The 20,450-nt window shown below is 34.1% G+C and overlaps 1 protein-coding gene across 2 annotated transcripts; it reads left to right on the forward strand.

Annotated features, from left to right (window-relative positions):
• The first annotated feature begins 464 nt into the window (after window positions 1-464).
• LOC145670517 (uncharacterized) lies at window positions 465-20,205 on the forward strand. 2 transcript variants are annotated; one of them, XR_014128326.1, is made up of 3 exons: window positions 465-598; window positions 10,404-10,857; window positions 16,771-20,205. XR_014128326.1 is itself a non-coding variant. In XM_081739276.1 (3 exons), exons 2-3 carry the CDS (start codon window positions 10,508-10,510, stop codon window positions 14,652-14,654), a joined length of 393 nt encoding a protein of 130 aa, XP_081595402.1. In that variant the 5' UTR covers window positions 465-598; window positions 10,404-10,507; the 3' UTR covers window positions 14,655-16,712. The 2 variants fall into 2 exon arrangements, 1 of the variants encoding a protein (XP_081595402.1); XM_081739276.1 differs by lacking the exon at window positions 16,771-20,205 and adding an exon at window positions 14,612-16,712.
• The last annotated feature ends 245 nt before the right edge of the window (window positions 20,206-20,450 follow it).

Raw genomic sequence — 20,450 nt, forward strand, 5'->3', positions numbered from 1 at the left:
CATATAGATTTTAAAGAATCCTCTGTGGGCAACAGTAATAGTATGCTGTGATATAAAAATTAATTCAACTTTGAAATCATAAAATAGTAATAGAATGCAATTTTCTTTCTGGTGTACATAAATTCCCAAATAAATTCCCATTTCGGGAATCTTCCCGGGAATATTCCGTGGGAATATTCCTGAAAAATATCTTCCCGGGAATTTACCCATCACTAGGAGGGTGTAAGTGGTTTGCACGGTTTGTATCGAATTTTGATTGTAAAAAATTTAAAGTTTGGGGTTCTTTCAGGAAAGAGGGGTTTACTACCCCACCCACAGGAGAGGGAGAGCTGCCGGAAACCTTCTAATAAGATATTAATATCATAAAATGTCATAAAGAGGATGAAATGGGAACAGATAAAAGTTTTGTACTTTTCCCCCAAGATCTAGTACTTTTTTCTGCATAGGTTAGTACGAAATATTTTTGCTGGGTGGTCACACTGGTCATAACGGAACGGACTGACCTACTAAGGCAGCTGCATATTCTATAGTGATTTTTAGTTTAGAGTTAATATTTAGTTAAGAACTAGAACTATTGGAATTCTTTCTAGTTTTACGAGTAAGTGCACATGTATAGATCGATGTGACTTCGCCTACACTATGTTAATTTCTTCATTTTCGATATACGTTCATATTGTATCAATAATATTTTCTATAGTGGTGGTTATTTTTAGATACATTTCGCGTTCGTATAGTTTTCGACATATTTAGAGTGTGTAGGCTGTATCCTAAGTTTGTTACACATACATAAATTATTTCTATTAAAAATCCATATATCGTCATAATTTTAAGTTATTATCGTGCAGTTTTACTCTACGGATCTCTACACAAATGCATGAAAGACATAGTTCTTTCTCTCTGCATTTACTTTCTGTACCTTCAGGAATCACGTAAGGTGTGTAGTTGCATTCTCTGCTCCAAATTCACTTTAAGAGGTCTGCAAAGACACCAACCACGCCGTGCTAGGTGGCCACTGGAAAGCACGACTGCTATCTTAACCCTTTCGTTGACAATGTATTCTTTGGGATTCATAATTTTTTTGAACATTTTTCGTTCTTTGACTACCTATTTTGGCAATGTATCATGATGATGATACATTACATCACAGCTTTGTGTAAATAAAGTAAGTAACTAAAATGTCCAATCATCTATTATTTTATAATGGCACGGAAGTCGCATCCAGTATTTTTTCTCAGCAACACAAGTCTCCTTGCCAAGAAAAGGGTTAACAAAACATATCGTGGCGAGCGTGGGTGCTAAAAGCAAGGTTACTATGTATTACATGTTTTGCTATCGCGACTCTTTTAGGGTTAAGTGCCGTATCGCCGGACCAATTTAGGAAACATACCGGGTCAATTGAAGAATTTATTTAAGTTTGTGAGGAAGAAAGAGAACAAGGCATGTAAGGGGAATAGTAAAAGTTAAGAAAGTGGTTGTATTTGTTGATTGTTTTTAATGTTGGTGGCACTGTATGTGGAGGCGCATGGACTATTTCGCGGAGAGGTGTACTTGCTTTACTATAAGTTGGAAAATGTGCAGAGAAAATCTGACAAGTCTTTCATTTGCCGGTTTCATGTCGAGAACAGAGCCCAACCAACCACTGACGGGATTCTAATCCGTTCCTACTACTGCTATTACTACTCTTACTCCTGCTCCTGCTACTACTATTACTTATGCTATGGATCTTTATTAAAGTAATACTGGATACCTAATGTAACGTAATATAATCCAGCAAAGTATAACCGAATGCAAAACATTAGGTGCTTTTTTTTTCAGTTTTCAAACCGATACGGCACAAATTCCTTCTTTTCTATATAGAAACTAGGAATAAATAAGTCTGTAACAAACAGAACATTTTTTCAAATAAAGAATACATTATAGAAAATTAACAATTACACCTGCCACAAAAAGCACCTCGAATCTCGTAACGAAAGCATAATAAATACAGGAAATTCATATGAAAGTGACTATTAAGGTATCGTATACAACAAAATGCATACATTAGTACGGAGTCGTGTTATCTTTACTTTTGAGGATGTTTAGAATATTCTTGAGTATGGAATCGCAAATACTTCGGAAGTAATTAAAATCCATGGCTATACACCATATTTTCTTCAATTGTTTGGTGAGTCTGTAGATTCTGAAGCATCTTCTGCCCCTCGTATGGTGCCAACACTTGAAGCACCCTGACGAAGAATTATATGTGTTACATTCTAATGCTTTCGAGAAAAACTTGCCGTTATTTCATGCAAGGACGTTTATTTTACGTTTTTTTCCTTCTATTATTCTAGCTGCTGGTTTTATTCTTGCCATTGTACTCCTGAAATAAGCTTCAAATTTTTCTCGAAGTCACTAAAATCTAACATATATCGTTGTTCGACGGGGTGCCTCAGTTATCGATTGGACTTAGATCTGAGCTATTTCCAGGCCTTTCTAAGATCTTGATATGTTGTTCCTGAAGATTTTTTTTTTTTTTTTTTTTTGCTTTAAGATAAGGAGCGTATCATGCATGATAAAGTCACATTTGTGGATGTGGAGCATTCCCCTAAATGGTCCTGAAGAATGTAATATATCTGTCTGCAGTCATTGTCACATTTTGTGGTAAACCTTCTATAATCCCTCCACCTGTAAATACATCCATGCTATTACAGATTGGGAGCGCCTAATGGTCGGAATCGCATACTTTAGGTCGTATCGACCTTAAGATGATGAGCGTCGAACCTAAACAGCACCAATTCGAAACAACTAGAGTGTCCTTTCGTCAGGAAACGTTACTTTCCTCCAATGTGCTGGTGTTCAGTGTGTATATTTCTTTCCGAAAGTAAAACGTTGTTTCTTCATGTGGTCGGTGAGTAAAGGTTTCTCAGCAGCAGCATGAAATATCAATTTCAGGTATTTCTGCTAAAATTGCTGAGCCATACGGCTTTTGTATAGTAAATCTACACTATTATTAGTATATGTAATATTACAATAAGAATGGAGACAATGATTTATTGAATCAAGAAATTGTAATTGAAAAAACTAACTTCTACTCGCGACACAAATAGAGTTTTTACGTGTTTATAAGGTTAACACAGACATTTTTATTATGATTTCACAAGAAGTTTAGTACTGTACCAAAACGCAAACTAAAGGAAGTCACTATTGTAGCCAGTATTAGGGCTCCGAAGTCTTATATACAGCTGTGTATTGTGTTGAAATCATAAGTGAAGTGAGTTTAAAATAACTACTTAGAACGGCCGTGTACTCGAACGAAGTTCAGATGAGCGTGTACTTAAACGTGTTTAAGGTCAAACTAACTTAAACATGGTTGAATGAGCGCTGACGGATTGTATGGTTATATGAATTAATTAAGTGTGAGTACCTTTCCACTTTCACACGCAATTATCTAAGAAAACGAAAATATATATTTTTAACGACACACATGCCTAAGGAAATAATGTTGAAAGGTAATATCCATTACAAGGTAACTTCTTAATTTCACCTTACATAAGGCAGTGATTTTTTAAATACTTCAAAAAAAAATATGACGACTTTTTCTTTCGTGGGTACCCACATTTGCTGACGCGCGTTCTCTCTGTGAACACACTACTGCACAGGTCCACCAGCTTTGCCTTCCCCTGGCTTGGTTATATACATTTGTTTCAGAGACGAGCCATCACAGGTCAGTTCGCTTTCGTGGATTGTATGGTATTTTTTAGCACTCATACACATAACTCTTAAGCTCTCTTAAAAAGTAATTCTTCACTGAGGAATGCAGTTCCTCCAGTACGTACAATGTTGAAAGATTCTAGAAGTTGATTTCACAAGGAAAGAAAGAGGCATATATATTCATCTGTGGATCCATAATCTACATCTGTGCCAGTCGAGAAAGTATGTTGCAGTATTCAAAATCTAAGTTCAATGTAATTGGTTCATCTGAAATGAGACCGATTTGTAAATTAGATTTAGGGCCGCGGTGGCCCAGTGGTGGAGCGTTTATCTCTGGTGCTTGGGGTCCCGGGTTCGATCCGAGATCACGCCAAGTGAATTTTGTGGTGGACAAACACCGTGTGCGTGTGTTTTCTCGGGGTTCTCCAGTTTCCTCCCACTTTCTTCATTCCACCATGTCATTCATTACTCATCATCACCGTCTTCTTTAGTGTTATTGGCATAACTGTGGGATGTAAAACTCAAAGGTTTCTTTTTCATCTAAATTAGAGTTGTAGCTGCCTGCATCTTGTTTATGATGTGCACTTAACACAAAAACAAGGGAGAACAACATACTGTGTCCTGACTTTTCGAGAGAACTATCAGTCATTGGAGGAGAAGAAAATCAGTACGGCTATTTTAGTGCAGATTGAGAACATCTTTTAGTTCTTTTTAAAGAAGTATTGCTAGGCTGCTGATTTTTCTAAATGACACCCTGCTGTATTCTATATTGTTTGTGGTATTAGCTCATCAACAACATACAGATTTATATTTCAGCGGACGAATATTCACAAAAAGTTACTCGTGCAAAAAGTACATATCAGCTTACGCTAGTTAGTTAGTACTACATAGATTTCTGTATCTTCAATGATTGTACATTAAAATGCGGAGCAGCACTACATAATCAAGCTCGTATTTCTTTATGTAAATAGTAGTCTCATGTTTTGCGTAGGACTGCGGTAGCTCACGAGTAGCGAGTACACCTCTGGTGCGTGGGTTCTCTGGTCCAATCTTAACTCGCAAAGTGTGATATTTGTGGTGGGGAAAATAATGTTATTGTTTTGTGTTGAGTTCATTTGAGGAACACATATAATCCAAGGGTTTACATCATATATGTACATTCTTTTGTCCTAAATCAACCTGAAAAACTTGCTTAAAATCTAGAAGGATTTTTCGTTATTTGTCACATAAACGTTAAGTTTAAAGTGTAATAGGAACAATATTATGAAGTGGAGAGTCACTTTTATTGGGTCTGCTAGTGTATTAGAAGGTAGTGTTTTTGCCTCGATTCATGATACCTCATTTGGCCTTATTTTAATTAGTTGCAGGGATACTTCAGTTTAACTAAATTAATATTAATAAAATTTTCGTTTTTTTTTTTTTTTGTTTTTTTCATGTTTTGAGGACTTCTAGTTGTACCATTATATCCCCAATCTTACCTCACGTAAGATAAACATAAACTAACGTAAATCTGGTTTGTTAAAAATAAGAATCCTACTTATTTTTTTTACAAGTATTTCTAATTACTTTTTAAACTTAATTTCAATTTAACGTTTCCCATCAATATAAACACTTCTTATTACACAGTGATAAATGGCTACATATACCGTGGTAGGTTTAAAAATTTAAATCGTAAACTCTGGGCTACGTATTTACTAAATTTCCAGTATTAACGTCAAGATCTTAAGATCAAGTGCCTAATCTTAACACTAAAATAAAGTAAAAGAAATTTGAAAATAAAAGGGCTGCTATACTGAGGAAAGGAATTTAGAATGTAGGGTTAGTTCAGTTCAGCGTAAGACGCCTGATTTTCCTGCGACATTTGTAAGTGTTCTGGATCATTGTTTTTGCGAGAAAAGGAAGAAATTAAAATAGATGGTTGTGATGATATGCTATTTCTTTCAATAATCTTTGACCCCTGTCGACGAATTCTTCGCATACTAATTCAGCTAGAGATAAACTATTCCTAACATTCGAAACGAAATTCGCTATCAAAGTTCTGTAAAGATCAAACAGCCTTCCGTGCTTGAGAAATTGGCTAGGAATTTTCCCACATTCCGTAAATATGCCTAGACATCACGTCAACCCTTAACCTTACGTTAGTATTTCTATAGCAAAGAACACAGAGTCAAAAACACTCTCCGTTACGACGAGAGATACATACTGGAAAAATATATTATCCTAACAATAGCCAAGATTCAAAAGTAAACTCTGATTTCTCTTGGAATTGGTCTTCCTCTTTCGTTTTCTAACTAAAAGTTTTGAGCCATTAAACATTTATGTATTGCTTCACAAACAATCACTCTAAATTTCGTACATATTGAGTTGAACTGTTGTAATCAAAATTTCCGCTTGTATCATTAAAAACCGTGTGCTTTCTCAATCGTGCTGCATCATGTTTCACTCCAACTACAGACGAAAATAATTGGCATCTGTACTTGCCAGAGAAGAAAATTTTTTTGATTAATGGTGTTTTAAATTACTGGAAACCAATGGAGCGTTACTGATTTTTTCTCCACAAAAGATAAACTTGGGAATCAGACACGTTTCAACACTACACCAAAAGAAACTGTAAGATAAAGAATTACCTCTATAGCGTGTATGCACTAAGTTTTATTTTTTATTTTATTTTAATTTTTTATTTTATTTATTTATTTATTTTTTGGGCTCAATACTTTCACTGTTTGCACTTGTAGATGAAAGATTCTCTACAAGGAATTTATCTACCTTGATACTAAGAGTGACTAATTACTAAGATTATCTACTGACTAGGAATCAATATTCGGACTACTTCAGATCAGAATTAAGATGAAACTAAAATAATTTTAAGACGCATGACCTATACTCTTGAAAAGAAGTGACACACATATGGTTCTCATCTTCTTAAACTGATCTCTAGTAATGGGTAGTAGCATCGATACAAGACGAAAGTAAGAAACTAAAAAACAGAAGTGACAGAGAGGGACAAATACCGAAAGATCGTAGTAAAATAAAGAAAACACGGGAAGTTTTGCTAATTCCATTAGTTTTAGTGTGAAAAATGCATGCACAGTTCATCCTCTTATCAAAGGAATCACGAATGGCAGGGATAGAGACAACAAATAAAGTGTATTTCAGTAATGAATAAACTAACCTATGTTATAATAACTGTAAGTTAAAAATCTGCATTTAATTACTTAAGTACGTAAAAATTCACACCAAATAAAATAATAAACAAGGATTATCTTAAATAACCAATACAGCGGTGAGAATGACGTATTGCACAAGCATACGAAACACAGCATTTGTTACAAAAATTTAAAAAATAAAGCTGCACTTCATACATTTCGATAGGTAAAACTTCGTGTCACGGCTTTCAACTTGCCACTGCACAGGGGTAACAAATCATTGCACTAGAAGCTAACATTATTCTGTCTACATCGTTATAGATTTCGTTTGACTGAAAAGTGTTAGGTAACTCATTACTGCCCACGTATAACCGCTAATTGCAATGTGTGTTCCACCGGAACCATAAACCTGAATCACAGAGATGACAAAATGAAGATGGAGAATGCTTGAGAAAACCAATGCATACGGTGCTTGTCTAACACTAATTCCACTTGTTACAGCCGGAATCGAACCAGAAACCCAGACACACGGTAAGCGATATTCCTGTAAAGTACCACGATCTCCTACCGTTTTAATTAAACTATTTACTCATCAGTTATTCCTGTACAGTATTGGATTATATGTTGAAAAAATTTACCAGGATTTCCTAAAAAGCCAATTACATAAACTTGGAGAATGAGATGTGTAAAGCGTTGAGAATCTATTCTTGGTGAAATCGAGAAATTTTTTTCTTTCTTTCAAACAAGATAAAATTACAAAGCAAAAAATAAATATTAGGCAGTCTCAACGAACAGTATGTCACATTAAGCAATTGGTTTCCTCTTTTATAATATCTTTGTGGTAACGTCTCTATCTTTAGCTTTAAAATATTTAGCTCCAGCTATTATTTAAAAAAAAATTATAACAAAATATTTTAATTCGTTTCTTAATAATGGCATTGATTTTATATCTCTTTTTTTGGGACAGTCTCTTGTGGGTTTCACTGATATTACTTACAGTGTTTATCCCATAAAATCTGGAATTAGCATTGTCTCTTCCATTTCATTCTTTTTTTTTTCTTATTATAATCATGAACATATTTCTTCTTCATTCGAAGTAAATTTCTACGTATATTATGTGTAAGTACATTATCTACATATATAGAAAATCAAATTTATATTTATAAGTCAAATGGCAATATATTTGGGTTTATATATAAAAAAAACTCTCACGTGGAAAGTACATAGAACGAACGTACATAGATCTTAAGTCTTTCTTTCGTTACATTGAGAGTTACTGTATTTTTGAAATATTAGTGTGTACCAAAATAATACACAAATATGTTAGATAATCTTGCATTTATGCATGTAAAGGAATCGCATTTTTCTTTGTCTAAATGGTGGCTTCACAAATTTAACATACAGATTGTTGCCTTATTATGTCTTGCGCCGAAAACACAATCACAGATATACCTTGAAGGCTAAAGTTACGAGTTTTCAACATGTTATAATTGCTCATTAATTAGAATTAATAAATAACAAAACTCACTTCGTCGTGAATCTTAAACACTCACCAGAACCTTACGTCCATAAGCGTAATGCAGAGAAATTCTCAGTTCAGTAATAAGTATTTCTGATCCTTACCTTTTGAACACAAAGAAATTAACAGGTTGTTGTCAGCAGGGAAATTAATGAAATTGACAATTTTTACTGCCTTTTCAAGAACAGTTTTCATTTTAGAGGGCATATGGCGTGTATACATATTAGTTTCTTAATCCGTATGAAGGAATTGGGCCAGGTACTACTTTTGAGTAATTAGCTTAAGAGGTGTGTTTTACGTACACAATGGCAGTTGGTAATTTTGTTGTTTGTTCTTTTGACTTTTTCTGTAGTATTCTCCATTGATTCAAATCTAGGTGCTTTAAATTAGGATTGCTGGGGTGAGAAACACAAAAGGATAGAGTTTAAGGAAGTAAAAGAAAGTCTCGGGGTTACGCCGACAACAAAATTGGAAACACTGCTTTAGATTATAAAGTTTATAAGAAGTGTATCTTGAAAATGATAGGACATTGTTTCGGCATTACAATCTATTATTCTAATAATATTAGCTGAATTGTGTGTTCCTTGCATGAAAAGAGTTGCTGTACGGAAAGTATTTGAGCTTTATGCCCTCTTAGGAGACGCGATATAATGAAAGTATTATACAATTTAGTAATTTTACTTACTGGCATCCAAAGTCTTATTATAAATCTCAGCGACACTGTAAACTATTGATCGAACACAGCGCTTCTTTCGATTACCTTTACATGTCACTTCCACATCTGGCTCGTCTGGCTCTCACTACCATGACGATAAAGTATGAATTTGTATTTAAATGGCATCAGGAGTGTCACTATTTATCCCAAAGGTTCGGAAAACAAGAATTTTAAACTAACTGCATCTCTTTTTCAATAATATTTCATGTTACACCTCTCCATTCCCTCACCTTGCTCTGCGGCAACGACGTAATACAAAACATCTTTAGGCGATCATACTTTCATGTACTAAAAATCATTAAGTTTAGTACTGCGATGAATGAGGACCTGGCGATCAAATATCGTTATCTTTTTATTTATATAGTTAATGCTTTTCCGCTTTAAAGGGAAAATTTCATGAACCCATATTTGTTCCTTATTTTAACGACTGTTGTGGAAGAAGTTTCATTTTTCTAACACGAAGGGTTCGTATGATAGTTAGCGTTTATTTGCGATTATTTTTGAGCTCCCACTATATCCTTTAAGGTACACCTTTTGGAAAAACTAGTGTAATAAATTCATAAGCTTGGCAACGATTTACTCATGCACCGCAAATTATCACAATTGGTCTAGAAGGAGTTAGTCGTCAACCACTTGTACATTGCTTAGATTATGCCTGCTAGATTGGACTTGGGAAAATGCACAGATGAATGTTGTGAATAGTATTTGCGATCAGAGGGCTTTCTTTTATTCGTCGTATTTTTTCTCTTGCTGCCAAAGCAACAGGATTCCTTCCTTCCCTTACTATTATTATTATTATTATTATTATTATTATTATTATTATTATTATTTTGTTTAGCTTCAGCATGTTTGTTTAGGTCAGAAAGGTAACTACAAAAGATTTCTTTTCCTTGGAAAGGAAACTTCACTACTTACATCTTTCGATAGGTCTTTTAAGGGCTTCAACCGTGTAGGATAAGAAATTAATCCAAGTGTAGGATTTTGTAAATTACTTTCCCTCATTAAAATCTTGTATTGATATTGGGTTCAAATTTTCAGAATGCTGTTTCTCGAAAACAATTAGCCTCTCGCTTTCCTTCGAGAAAAAGATTAAGAGCTATACGCATTTTCAAGTTCGAGGTGTTTATTATTATGTATAATGTTTCTGTGCCAAAATTATGGTTAGCCCCTCTCGATAGAATCACGATCTTGTTTGAAAATATTGTCATAATATAAAGAGCAAATAGTTTATATTCATTTCCAAACATACAAAAGTTGTATACATTTTATTATATTAATATCACACAATAAATTTTACTGAGATATAGCTCTAAATTTAATCTTCTATTTTTAGGTACATCTACCTAATGCGACATCTAAGCATATTCCCGTGAATTTTTAATAAGCTGCAGTGAATGTCTTAACATTATCAAAGAGTAACTTTTAGGCCTTAATAGAATGATGGAAGGTAAAGATGATACAAAATGTGAATTAGTAATTCCCGATCCTAATATATTTTGGGGAGTAGAAAGAAATGACGTTTTTGTTGAAAAAGATCCACTTGAAGATAAGGATGTGTCATTTAAGGATAACACTGAATCCATATTAGCATTAGTTACAGAAGGATGTCCGATAACGCACCAGGACTTTGCCTCTTGTTTGCAAGTGAAAAAAGAAGAAATCCATTTTACTGATCATGATAAGGCGAACACAGACATATGTACTGTATCTGGGGAATCATCTCAGTTACTATCAAGTAGAAAAATAGAACTAGAAGCTTATGCTTCAAGTGAATCTGAATTTCAAAGGTAATATTTTATTTTTCTTCTTATAAAATACAATTCGTTAATAAAGTATTTATTTAACTGCTAAACAATTATGTTCTCTTCAAATTTAATAAAGTATTTTAGTGTCCATCTATTAAAGTAGCTATCTAGAAACGAGATTGTTCGGAAACAACTAAGAGGCGCAATATCTACATTCAGTCATGTGTGAATTTACTCGCGCAAAGAAAAAATATCTGCTGTTGAAGTTTACTTCAACATCATTTATAACGCAGTCTTACTATATCTTTGTTTTGTTTATGATATGTGCATTTGTCCAAAATACAAAGGTACGCCTGAAATTCTCGAAATCCCTTTAAATGTAAGTTTACTAAACACGCATTCAAAGTAATAGGAGGGGATGTCATACGGAAAAGTGGAAAGCTTCCGAACACAGCTTACATTTCGCTGTTTGAAATACTATGATTCTCTTTTGCTGCTTAATATAATGATACTTCCAAAACAAACCGTTATCTTGACAAGTGCAGAAAACTTGGTTGTAGGTTAAAGAAAAAAAAATTCGAACACAAATTTTGTTATAAAAATGGGGAGAAATATTAAGAAGTTCTTTTCTTATCCATACTACTCGAAGAAATCTTCATAGTGTTTTCGATAGCCATACCGGGGACGCGGTGGCTCAATGGTAGAGAGTTCATCTCCGGTGCTTGGGGTCCCTGGTTCGATCCAAGCTCGCGGCGTGTGGACTTTGTGGTGAAAAAACACGGTGCTCGTGGGTTTTCTCGGGGTTCTCCCGTTTCTTCCCACCTTCTTCATTCCACTATTTCACTCATTTTTCATAATCACCGTCTACGTTAGCCTAACGGGCATAACCGTGGGATGTACAACTCAAGGATTTCATTTCGATAGCCATACGTGGTGAAGTTTCTCTTTGGTGCGGAGTCAGTACTTTTAAATCTGACTCAAATCCCACTGGGTAATTTTACTTATTTTTATATTGTGACGTTTCAGTTATTTCTGCCATGCACGTGTTTATGCATTACACAGTGGTGATTAACGTCGTTCTAACCTATCCGAAATTAAGAAGCCGCACGTACAGTAAAAGTTTTCCAATATTTTCCAACGTAATTCCTCTCTAGTGCAAAACAATTCTTACATCGATCCATGAGATTTTCGGAAATCTGAATATAAATTCGGTCTTCTTGTGCTCAGGAAGTCACTATCATCTCTTCATCACTACTAGGATGTGGTTCAAACTATCGTTATTATTATTATTATTATTGTATGAGTGGCGTGGGTCTGATTCCTGGTTAGAGTACGTAGTTCTAAGCCGACGTTACGCCGGAAGTTCGCGTTTCATGTGGCCTTGCTATAAGAGGCAACACTTAAAATTATTATTTTTATTATCAGATGGGGATCAAAAAAAAGTCAGAGAAAACTAAATTTATTGAGTCATTATTTCTTCACAGTTCTTCCACCTAAGAACTTTATGTTGTCTTTGTGCATGAGAACGATTCTACACAGCCATTCCCTGTGATTTCACATTTTATATTTTTACTGAAACGCTGTATAGTTCTCAATATTATACGCAGTCACGAATTACCATTTACTAGAATGCATCATACGAACGCCCTCAGTCATCTCCCTACTCCGAACAATCTCACATGGGAACTTTGAGAATGAGAATAAAGTGTTTTCCTTGTGTTTTCAAACTTGTTTTTCCTTCGGTTTCATTTGGTGGATGTAGGTTATATCCTGATTTAATTATTTTACTAAAATCTGCTTCTATCCTGTCTCTAAAGATAAATTATATGTTCACAAGCGAGCACTCGCTCAAGTTTTCGTATAGAAGAGTTAGTCCGAGAGAAAATCAAAATAAGTTGGGGCAATACTTGGACACTTTTTGATATGTCTGCGTCGCCATGTTTCTTATCCAAGGGAGAAGGAAAGAAGTAGACCTCGAAAGAACACTGAAACTTGCTGCCTACTGTGTTCTGCATTCAGAATTGGGATCCCGTCTCGTGATTTTCCTCATGCTCTGCCAAAGATTTGTATGTTTAAAAGATGTTGAAACCTTTAATCCTAAATGCTCGTAATTTCTATAACACACAAAATGTCTTTGGTTCTGGAAAACCATGTCGTGGATAACATCAATGTTTCTTATCAGTATTGGTGAATGTACACCGGAGCGAAGTTCATGATAAGAGAATTTCTGATATTTTTGAAAATCTGCAACTCAATCACAGTAGCAATAGAAGTTGTACGGTTTCTTAACAATTGGCACATATCAAAATGGATTTCTCGTTTGTTATCCTTCTTGTAGATTTAGTCAATGACATCTCGATTTTTCGCACGCTGGTCCTAAGTTACGCCTATTCACAGGGCATTATGTCGATGTATTGCCCATGATGAAGGTGATAATTCTGCATCCACCATGTATTTTGTGCTAGCTTTGTGTATATATATATATATATATAAATTTCTGTGATATTTGGGTAAATATTTAACACAGATATATTACTATTACTGGTGCTACTATTACTACTTCTACTACTACTAGTAACTTCCACTTCATATCGTTACATGTAGTACTCGATATACGATACGCAGGATTCGCTACCTTTTACATTTCATCAGACAAATTCAAATTTAAGCAAAATGTATACGTGGCGGAGAATCGTACAAATAGGTTCAATTTCCGTCCTTATCTTCACTGAAAGTTTAGAAATCTCTATAACTTCCGATTTAACTTCGATCCTCTTGGATAAGAAACTATAATGGTTTGAGAAAATTCCTTTAAATAAATTCAGCGTTTAAAATCAGATTCCAGTTCTTCACTAAATGGTAAAAATAATAATCTGAAGAATAATTTGTCAGTTAATTATGTCAATAGTACTTGAAAATATTTAATGTTGCACGTATAAGTGACTTCTAAAAGCGACTAATTATTTCCGGTACCACTTGTACTGCTTTTATAATCACATTGTATTCTCTATTTGCCCAAGGGAGGCTAACATTATAAGAAATTAACTTCTCGTCGTAGTCGTTGTCTTGTTTTAAATAAGTCCTACCCAAATCCATTTTTGGACCCATACATTGTTAATGCTCTCTGTTTTTCTGAAATATTTATAATTATTAATATTCACTTTGAAACGTGTTTCGTTATGCAGCTGTATTAGAACAAAAGAAGAAAATGTGATAGGCTACTGTTGTATGATGTTCTAATAAGAGTCGTATACGATTGGTAACGTGAGTTGTAGTATTCGGTGGGAGAATGATTGAGTAATGGCCCCTGTCTTTACGTAATATAATAAGGTATCTTAATACGTAGTTTAATAATAAGGTATTCACTTGCAGAAACCATCTTATAGGCAGAGTTCCATTTTATTGAATAAAGGGCAACAAGATTTGGAGTTCAGTAGTCTAGAAATTTTTATTTGCTGGTAATGAATTTTCTAACAAATTTTCGCAGTGCTAAAGCTTAAATTGGATATGAATCCCAGTTATCTTTACGTAGCATATGTTAACTCGATGAGTACGTTTCGCAATATTAATGAGAGCACTTTAAAAAATACCTTAGCAAATAATGGTTTATCACTACATATTTTTAGTTCAAGGAATTATTTAGAGAGAGAGACTTTTACTTTCCTTCAACATTGCATCTCTTTGTGTACCGTCAGACACTTATAGCGCCACCGTTGGTCCAAAAGTGAAGAAGAATCTGTGGGTGAATTGAATATCCTCAGACGTAGCTAATCCTAATCAAATTATAATTTTCCAGGGCCGGCAAAACAGTGTCCAAAGATGCAATTAATTCATTATGAGGCACCATCTATACCCAAAAAGAATCACCAAGGACCTCAAATGATTTCGATTGTAACGACCTAGAAATCAAGTTGACTCATTTTTAGTATATTAGTTATTTCTGCAGAGGTATTAGTCACTGTATGAAGCGTACAAGCATTTTTGGAAAAAGCGCTGAGATTTTCCCACTCTGTGAAGGTCAGAACATAAATCTACCTAGTTCATGGATTGGTTTGGCATAGTTTAAATTTTAAAAGTTACGGAACAGCTATAATTAGCAAATTCTTTTTTACAAGTACTAATCTCATTTTATAACTACATCATTACATAGCTTGCTGTGTCACCTGAAACTTGTTAAGAAGCACCAGGAAATAATGACACGAAGTTCACGAACAACTAATTTTAAGTGAGCCTTGGTAGCAGGAATGACTTTGGGACTAAAGCATGAAAATGGACAGTGGAAATATAAATAATTATTGTAAGATAAACTGTCTTGCGTAACGTCAAAGTACTTTAAAATGGAGCTGAATCAGTTTGCGAATTGAGTATTTTCCCGAAAAGGATGAATTGACCCATATACGATCAACTAGCACGTATTTCATATATATGCTTCACAAACCGCAACTTCGTGTGTACTAGTTTATAATGCAGGGTTGTTCTGATTTTCACCGGAAGACATATTTTTTCATCCTTGTTCTACAGTATCCAGTGTCCACCATGTAAAGAAATGACCTGTTTATTTTACTTTTTTTTTCTGGAACATGAAATGATAGTCACTTTTTGATACTTCTAGCTGTAGAAACACAGTAGAGTGAAGACGGTAAAAACTCTAAACAACTTCTTCCTGTTTGTGATGTCCTTTGCACGAAAGCGAGCACCGTTAAAATCGGAATTGGTCGACTTTGTGACACACATTGCTATTGTCGAAAGCAAATCCCTGGCACGTCTCCGTCAGTACGCTCACTGAGAAAAATAAACGCTTTAAACCATTTTAATAACAATTAAAGCATCTATGTAAAGTTTAAAATGCTCAGATTATAATTTTTCTCAAATTATTTTTCTCCGTGTTGTTTAAGAAATCGTCAAATACGGACGACAGCAAGGTAGCTACTCTTCGTCATATCTTCTTGAGAAGGAAAGAAGAAAATAAATAAAAAAGATCAATAGAATTTTTTTATAAATAAAAATAGTGGTGGTATTCGAACAAGCTCAAAAGTTTTGAGTTCCAGGAGACAGGAAGAACACTCAACAGATATTGCATCATTTTGTGAAACATTTTTTTTTAGTTGTTTGGTAAATGAGTGAATCCCTTGTTGGATGATTTCTTACTCGTTTTTGCTATTGTCTCCCTTTAAAAACATTTTTTTCCTGTTTCCGAACAAAGTTTTCTGTATTTGCCAACTACTATTATGCTCTGAAACTAACTGCATTAAGTACTACAATAGAAGGATTATTTCGAATAACAAACAAGGTGTGTTTTATTTCTACCCTTTTTTTCTCATGATTTCTCCTCCTATTACCTCGAGTGCGTACTTGAATATTGACAATCCAAGGGACCTACGTAATTTCAGGCACGCAAATATATTTTGGGATAGTGTTTGTTTTATTAGATAACCAAGAGTAAGCAGCCCTGATATAAAACAACTCGTGATAAGTTATTGTGTACAAGATAAGTATTCTGATTTTGTCCACTCGACAGTTTGTCCAATGGACAAAGAAAAACTCAGTAGTATGCATGCAAGGTATCCGGAAGAAAAAAGTACTGAATATTACTTATTTTTATATATTTCTTGGCGATACTCAGGTAGAGAAATGTAATCCTATATTCAGAGAGAAGCGGTTTCCTTCTGATGATTTCGAACCCTCCGAAATTTAAATTCATAAATGTTTCCCATTCACTTCCGTAGTAGAAACGATTGTTATTATTAGGCGATAATTTGATATAATGCTTCTCTTGTACTTTTTATGTTTCATTTACATTCTTATTTTTATACTGTTGATTATTGTTGTAAAATAGTTGCTTCATTTAAAAACTAAAAAACTATTGGAGTGTGCTACGCAGTGTATAAATCTAGCATGATCCACACAATTCCCTATGTCTTTCATATTTATATAACGCCATTCAAACATTTTCAGATCGAACATATTACCTTTGTATGGATGCGGAAATAATCTTCACGAAAATTCTAATCAGACCTTGTTTAATCCAATACCTTCTGATACCAGCCAATTGTGTTCAAATGCATTTACTGAAAAACGTATTACTTCAATAAAGATGACAAGTGACATGTCTGATGTCTCCACGCAATTCGATGGGAAGCGTACTGAAATTACACAATTGGAAAATTCAGATTCTCAGAAAGTTCATTTTAAAAATCAAATGAATACTCGGCCTAGTGAAAGCCAACATACATGCCTTCAGTGTGGTAAGGCTTATTCTAATAAAAAAGGTTTAAGAAGGCATATGTTTAGTCACACAGGTGAGAGGTCATACACTTGTTATGAGTGCGATAAGGTTTATTCTCAGAAAAATATTTTAAAAATGCATATCAAAACTCACATAGGAGAAAAGACACACATATGTATGCAGTGTGGTAAGCGTTTCCTTCAGAAAGGTAATTTAACAAAGCATATGTACACCCACACAGGTGAAAGGAGATTTACTTGTCTTGAGTGCAGCAAGTCGTTTTATCTGAAATCCGATTTGAAATTTCATATAAATTTTCACAAAGGTATTAAGCCATACAGCTGCAATGATTGTAGTAAGGCATTTAGTAAGAAAACTCATTTAAGAACTCATATGGCTACACATTCAAATGAGAGAAAACATTGTTGTCTTGAGTGTGGCAGGGCTTTTCGTCAGAGAAATTGTTTAAAAAACCATATTATAACCCACAACACTGAAAAGCTATATAGTTGCCCTAAATGCAAAAAGGCGTTTCGTCGGAAATACAGTCTGTTAACACATGAAAATTCTCACACAGGTGATAAGTCTTTATGTTGTTTTCAATGTGGTAAAGGTTTCTTTCAACAAAGGGATTTAATGAAGCATGTGCTAACCCACAAAAGCGGTAAGAATTATATTTGCCATGTGTGTGGTGAAGATTATTCTGAGGAAGTTAGTTTTAGACGTCATTTGAAAACTCATACTGTTGAAAGATCACATACTTGTCCTGTTTGTAGTAAATCTTTCAGTAATAGCATTACTTTGAAAGGACATATGTTCATCCACACAGGCGAAAGACCATACACGTGCTTGGAGTGTGGAAAGTCGTTTCGGCAGAAAAAACCTTTAGAATACCATATAAATTCTCACACAGGTGTAAAGCCTTATAGTTGTGATAATTGCGGTAAAGCATTTTCACGAAAGCACAATTTGAAAAAGCATTTATTTAATCACGAAAGTAAAAAGCCGTGAAAATACATTGATTTTACTAAGGCAGATTATTACAAAATGATAAATAGGTTCTCAAAGGATAGTTGTCGGATATTTTCTCCTTAAATTAGTTTATTCACAAGGTTGAGGGTTTGCATTTTTATTAGTGTTGCAGCACAATTAATTATAAATTGAATTTGAGAGGCCATGTTATTGTCATCGCAGTTCACATTCCATGTAGATGCTTTAATGGTTGGGAAGAATCCTTTCACAAAATATAAAACTTTCGTTTCAAATTCTCTGCTTCTTCTTAGTCCTGCATTGTTCAATCAACCCAATTGTTTCATTTCATCCAGAGTTTATTAATCTTTTCTTGCGTCACGACAAATCAATAAAGTTTGTGATACGACCATTTTTAAATTATATTTTAGTACAAAAAATTGTGTAATGATTTTCATATCTTTAAACCTTGATAAATGTTCTTTATATTTGTATAACTACTGCATCACTTTATATTGTTGTTATACCAAACTTATTGAAACTAGTGTGGTCTGCCAGCTCTGCTTCGTCTTTGGAAGACGGGAATTTTCATGTTTCTTGTCCGGAATTAAAAAATGCACTCACGGCCTGGTAGGTCACACTACTATTTATAAGGGGGTTTATGAAGGCAGAATACTTGGTCACATTTTGTGAACGACATCTAGAAGCAACCAATCTTTGACACTTTTCATTCTTGAATTTTATTGCAATAATTCATCTATTCTTTATGCTAACTTGGTTAGAACCACCAATTTTAGTATGGAACGGTAATGTTTTACTTTACTGAGACAACGACCTTAGAGCGTGGTGGTAGATAATTTCCCTCTATTAATAAATCCGTTTTCGATCGTATGTGAACTTATTATTTCTTGTTGCTTTTCCTACTTGTCTTAACTGACCCACTAGCTGTATAAATTTGTCACGTCGAAAATGAATATTTTTGATAAGGTAACTATAATAATAAAATTTCCGTTGAGAACCCTCGACTTCTGACGGTTCTCAGGACTATTTTCTCTGCTTACCGGCAAATATATATATATATAAAAAAAAACTACGGCTATATTCTTTTCTTTATCATTATTTTTTTCTTTTCCAATCATTAGTTGTTTCTCGTAATTTAGTCAGGCCGGTACAAGAAACATCTAATACGGTCATTGTGAGTTTGTACTAGACAACGTTCTATTCTCTTTCCCATTCTTATCCCACCAAATTTTACATAATGTTTCGGCCTTTCATTATTCATCTGTTTGTTCTACAGATTTTGACAGGAAATTTAAAATTTAAGTGTTGCTGTATGTGTACATACACGCTAACGCCAACATAAGCATTAACCTGATGCTAATGAGAATGTGGTGAACCAAACAATTTGTAAGACCGGAGTAGTAGTACATCTACTAATTTGGTGGAACCGATTATTACAAACAGAAAATTGTATGTAAAAGAGTATGCAAATACTGGCGATATTTTTAACTTTCTATATTACCAGAATATAAATTTAACCTCTCACGATTGATCCCTTTTGGTTAAGCCGCACTATCAGGAACAATTGTAAAATATGAACAGCAATACTACAATATTTCGTAACTTAAGTGCTTTGAGCAGATATATACGTCGGCACACAGGTGTTGCAATATGTCTTAATGCCTTAGAGAGCTAACCTAAGCTAAATGGCAAGTCTTTCTTTACAAGCATAAATCAGGATGCGCTGTCTACACCATAATTATTAGGCTTTAGGAACATTGTAAGAAACTTAACAAAAGCTGTTACCAGTGGATTAGACTACCATGTAAGTAGAGAATGGCATTTGTAAATGTCGACCCCCGATCTTTGAAGTACCAATTTTAAAAACGTTGGATCTGAATAGTTATGAGACTACATGATATATATATATAGTCGACGATGATCATGTATGTAATATTTAGTGCTTAAGCGTAAAAGCTGAAGAAGGGCGTAACAATACTGGTCTGCTTTCTCAATATTAATAGTATCTTAGTTTTCGATGAATATTTTTGGTAATTTATCTCCATTTTTTAATTAGCGGAGTTCAAGATTTCAGATAATTCCGCTTGTTGAAATTTTAATGCACAAGTAAAACTCTTACCACTAAAATGTTTTTAAGAAACAAGCAGAGTTCCAAATGTAGATTGTGAAATAAAATAGTGTTTATTCAAACAAACTGTGTTTTAATAACTATCTTTCCTGATTCTAGTGTATACGAATTTTCTAAAATTCTCAAATGGAAATAATACATTTTCGTATGTCTGAAATGGTAAGTATGTATCTCTTATTTCTCTTTCGTGGAACAGGTTACGAGTACTAGAAAGAAAAAGTAAACACGTTAATATACGTGTTCGTTCTTTGCGTTCTCTAATAAAGGAAACTAAATTTTTAGAGATTAATG

The sequence above is a fragment of the Thermobia domestica genome, chromosome 14, assembly GCF_964235325.1.
Source record: "Thermobia domestica chromosome 14, izTheDome1.hap1.1, whole genome shotgun sequence".
In the NCBI taxonomy this organism is placed as follows: Eukaryota; Metazoa; Arthropoda; class Insecta; order Zygentoma; family Lepismatidae; genus Thermobia; species Thermobia domestica.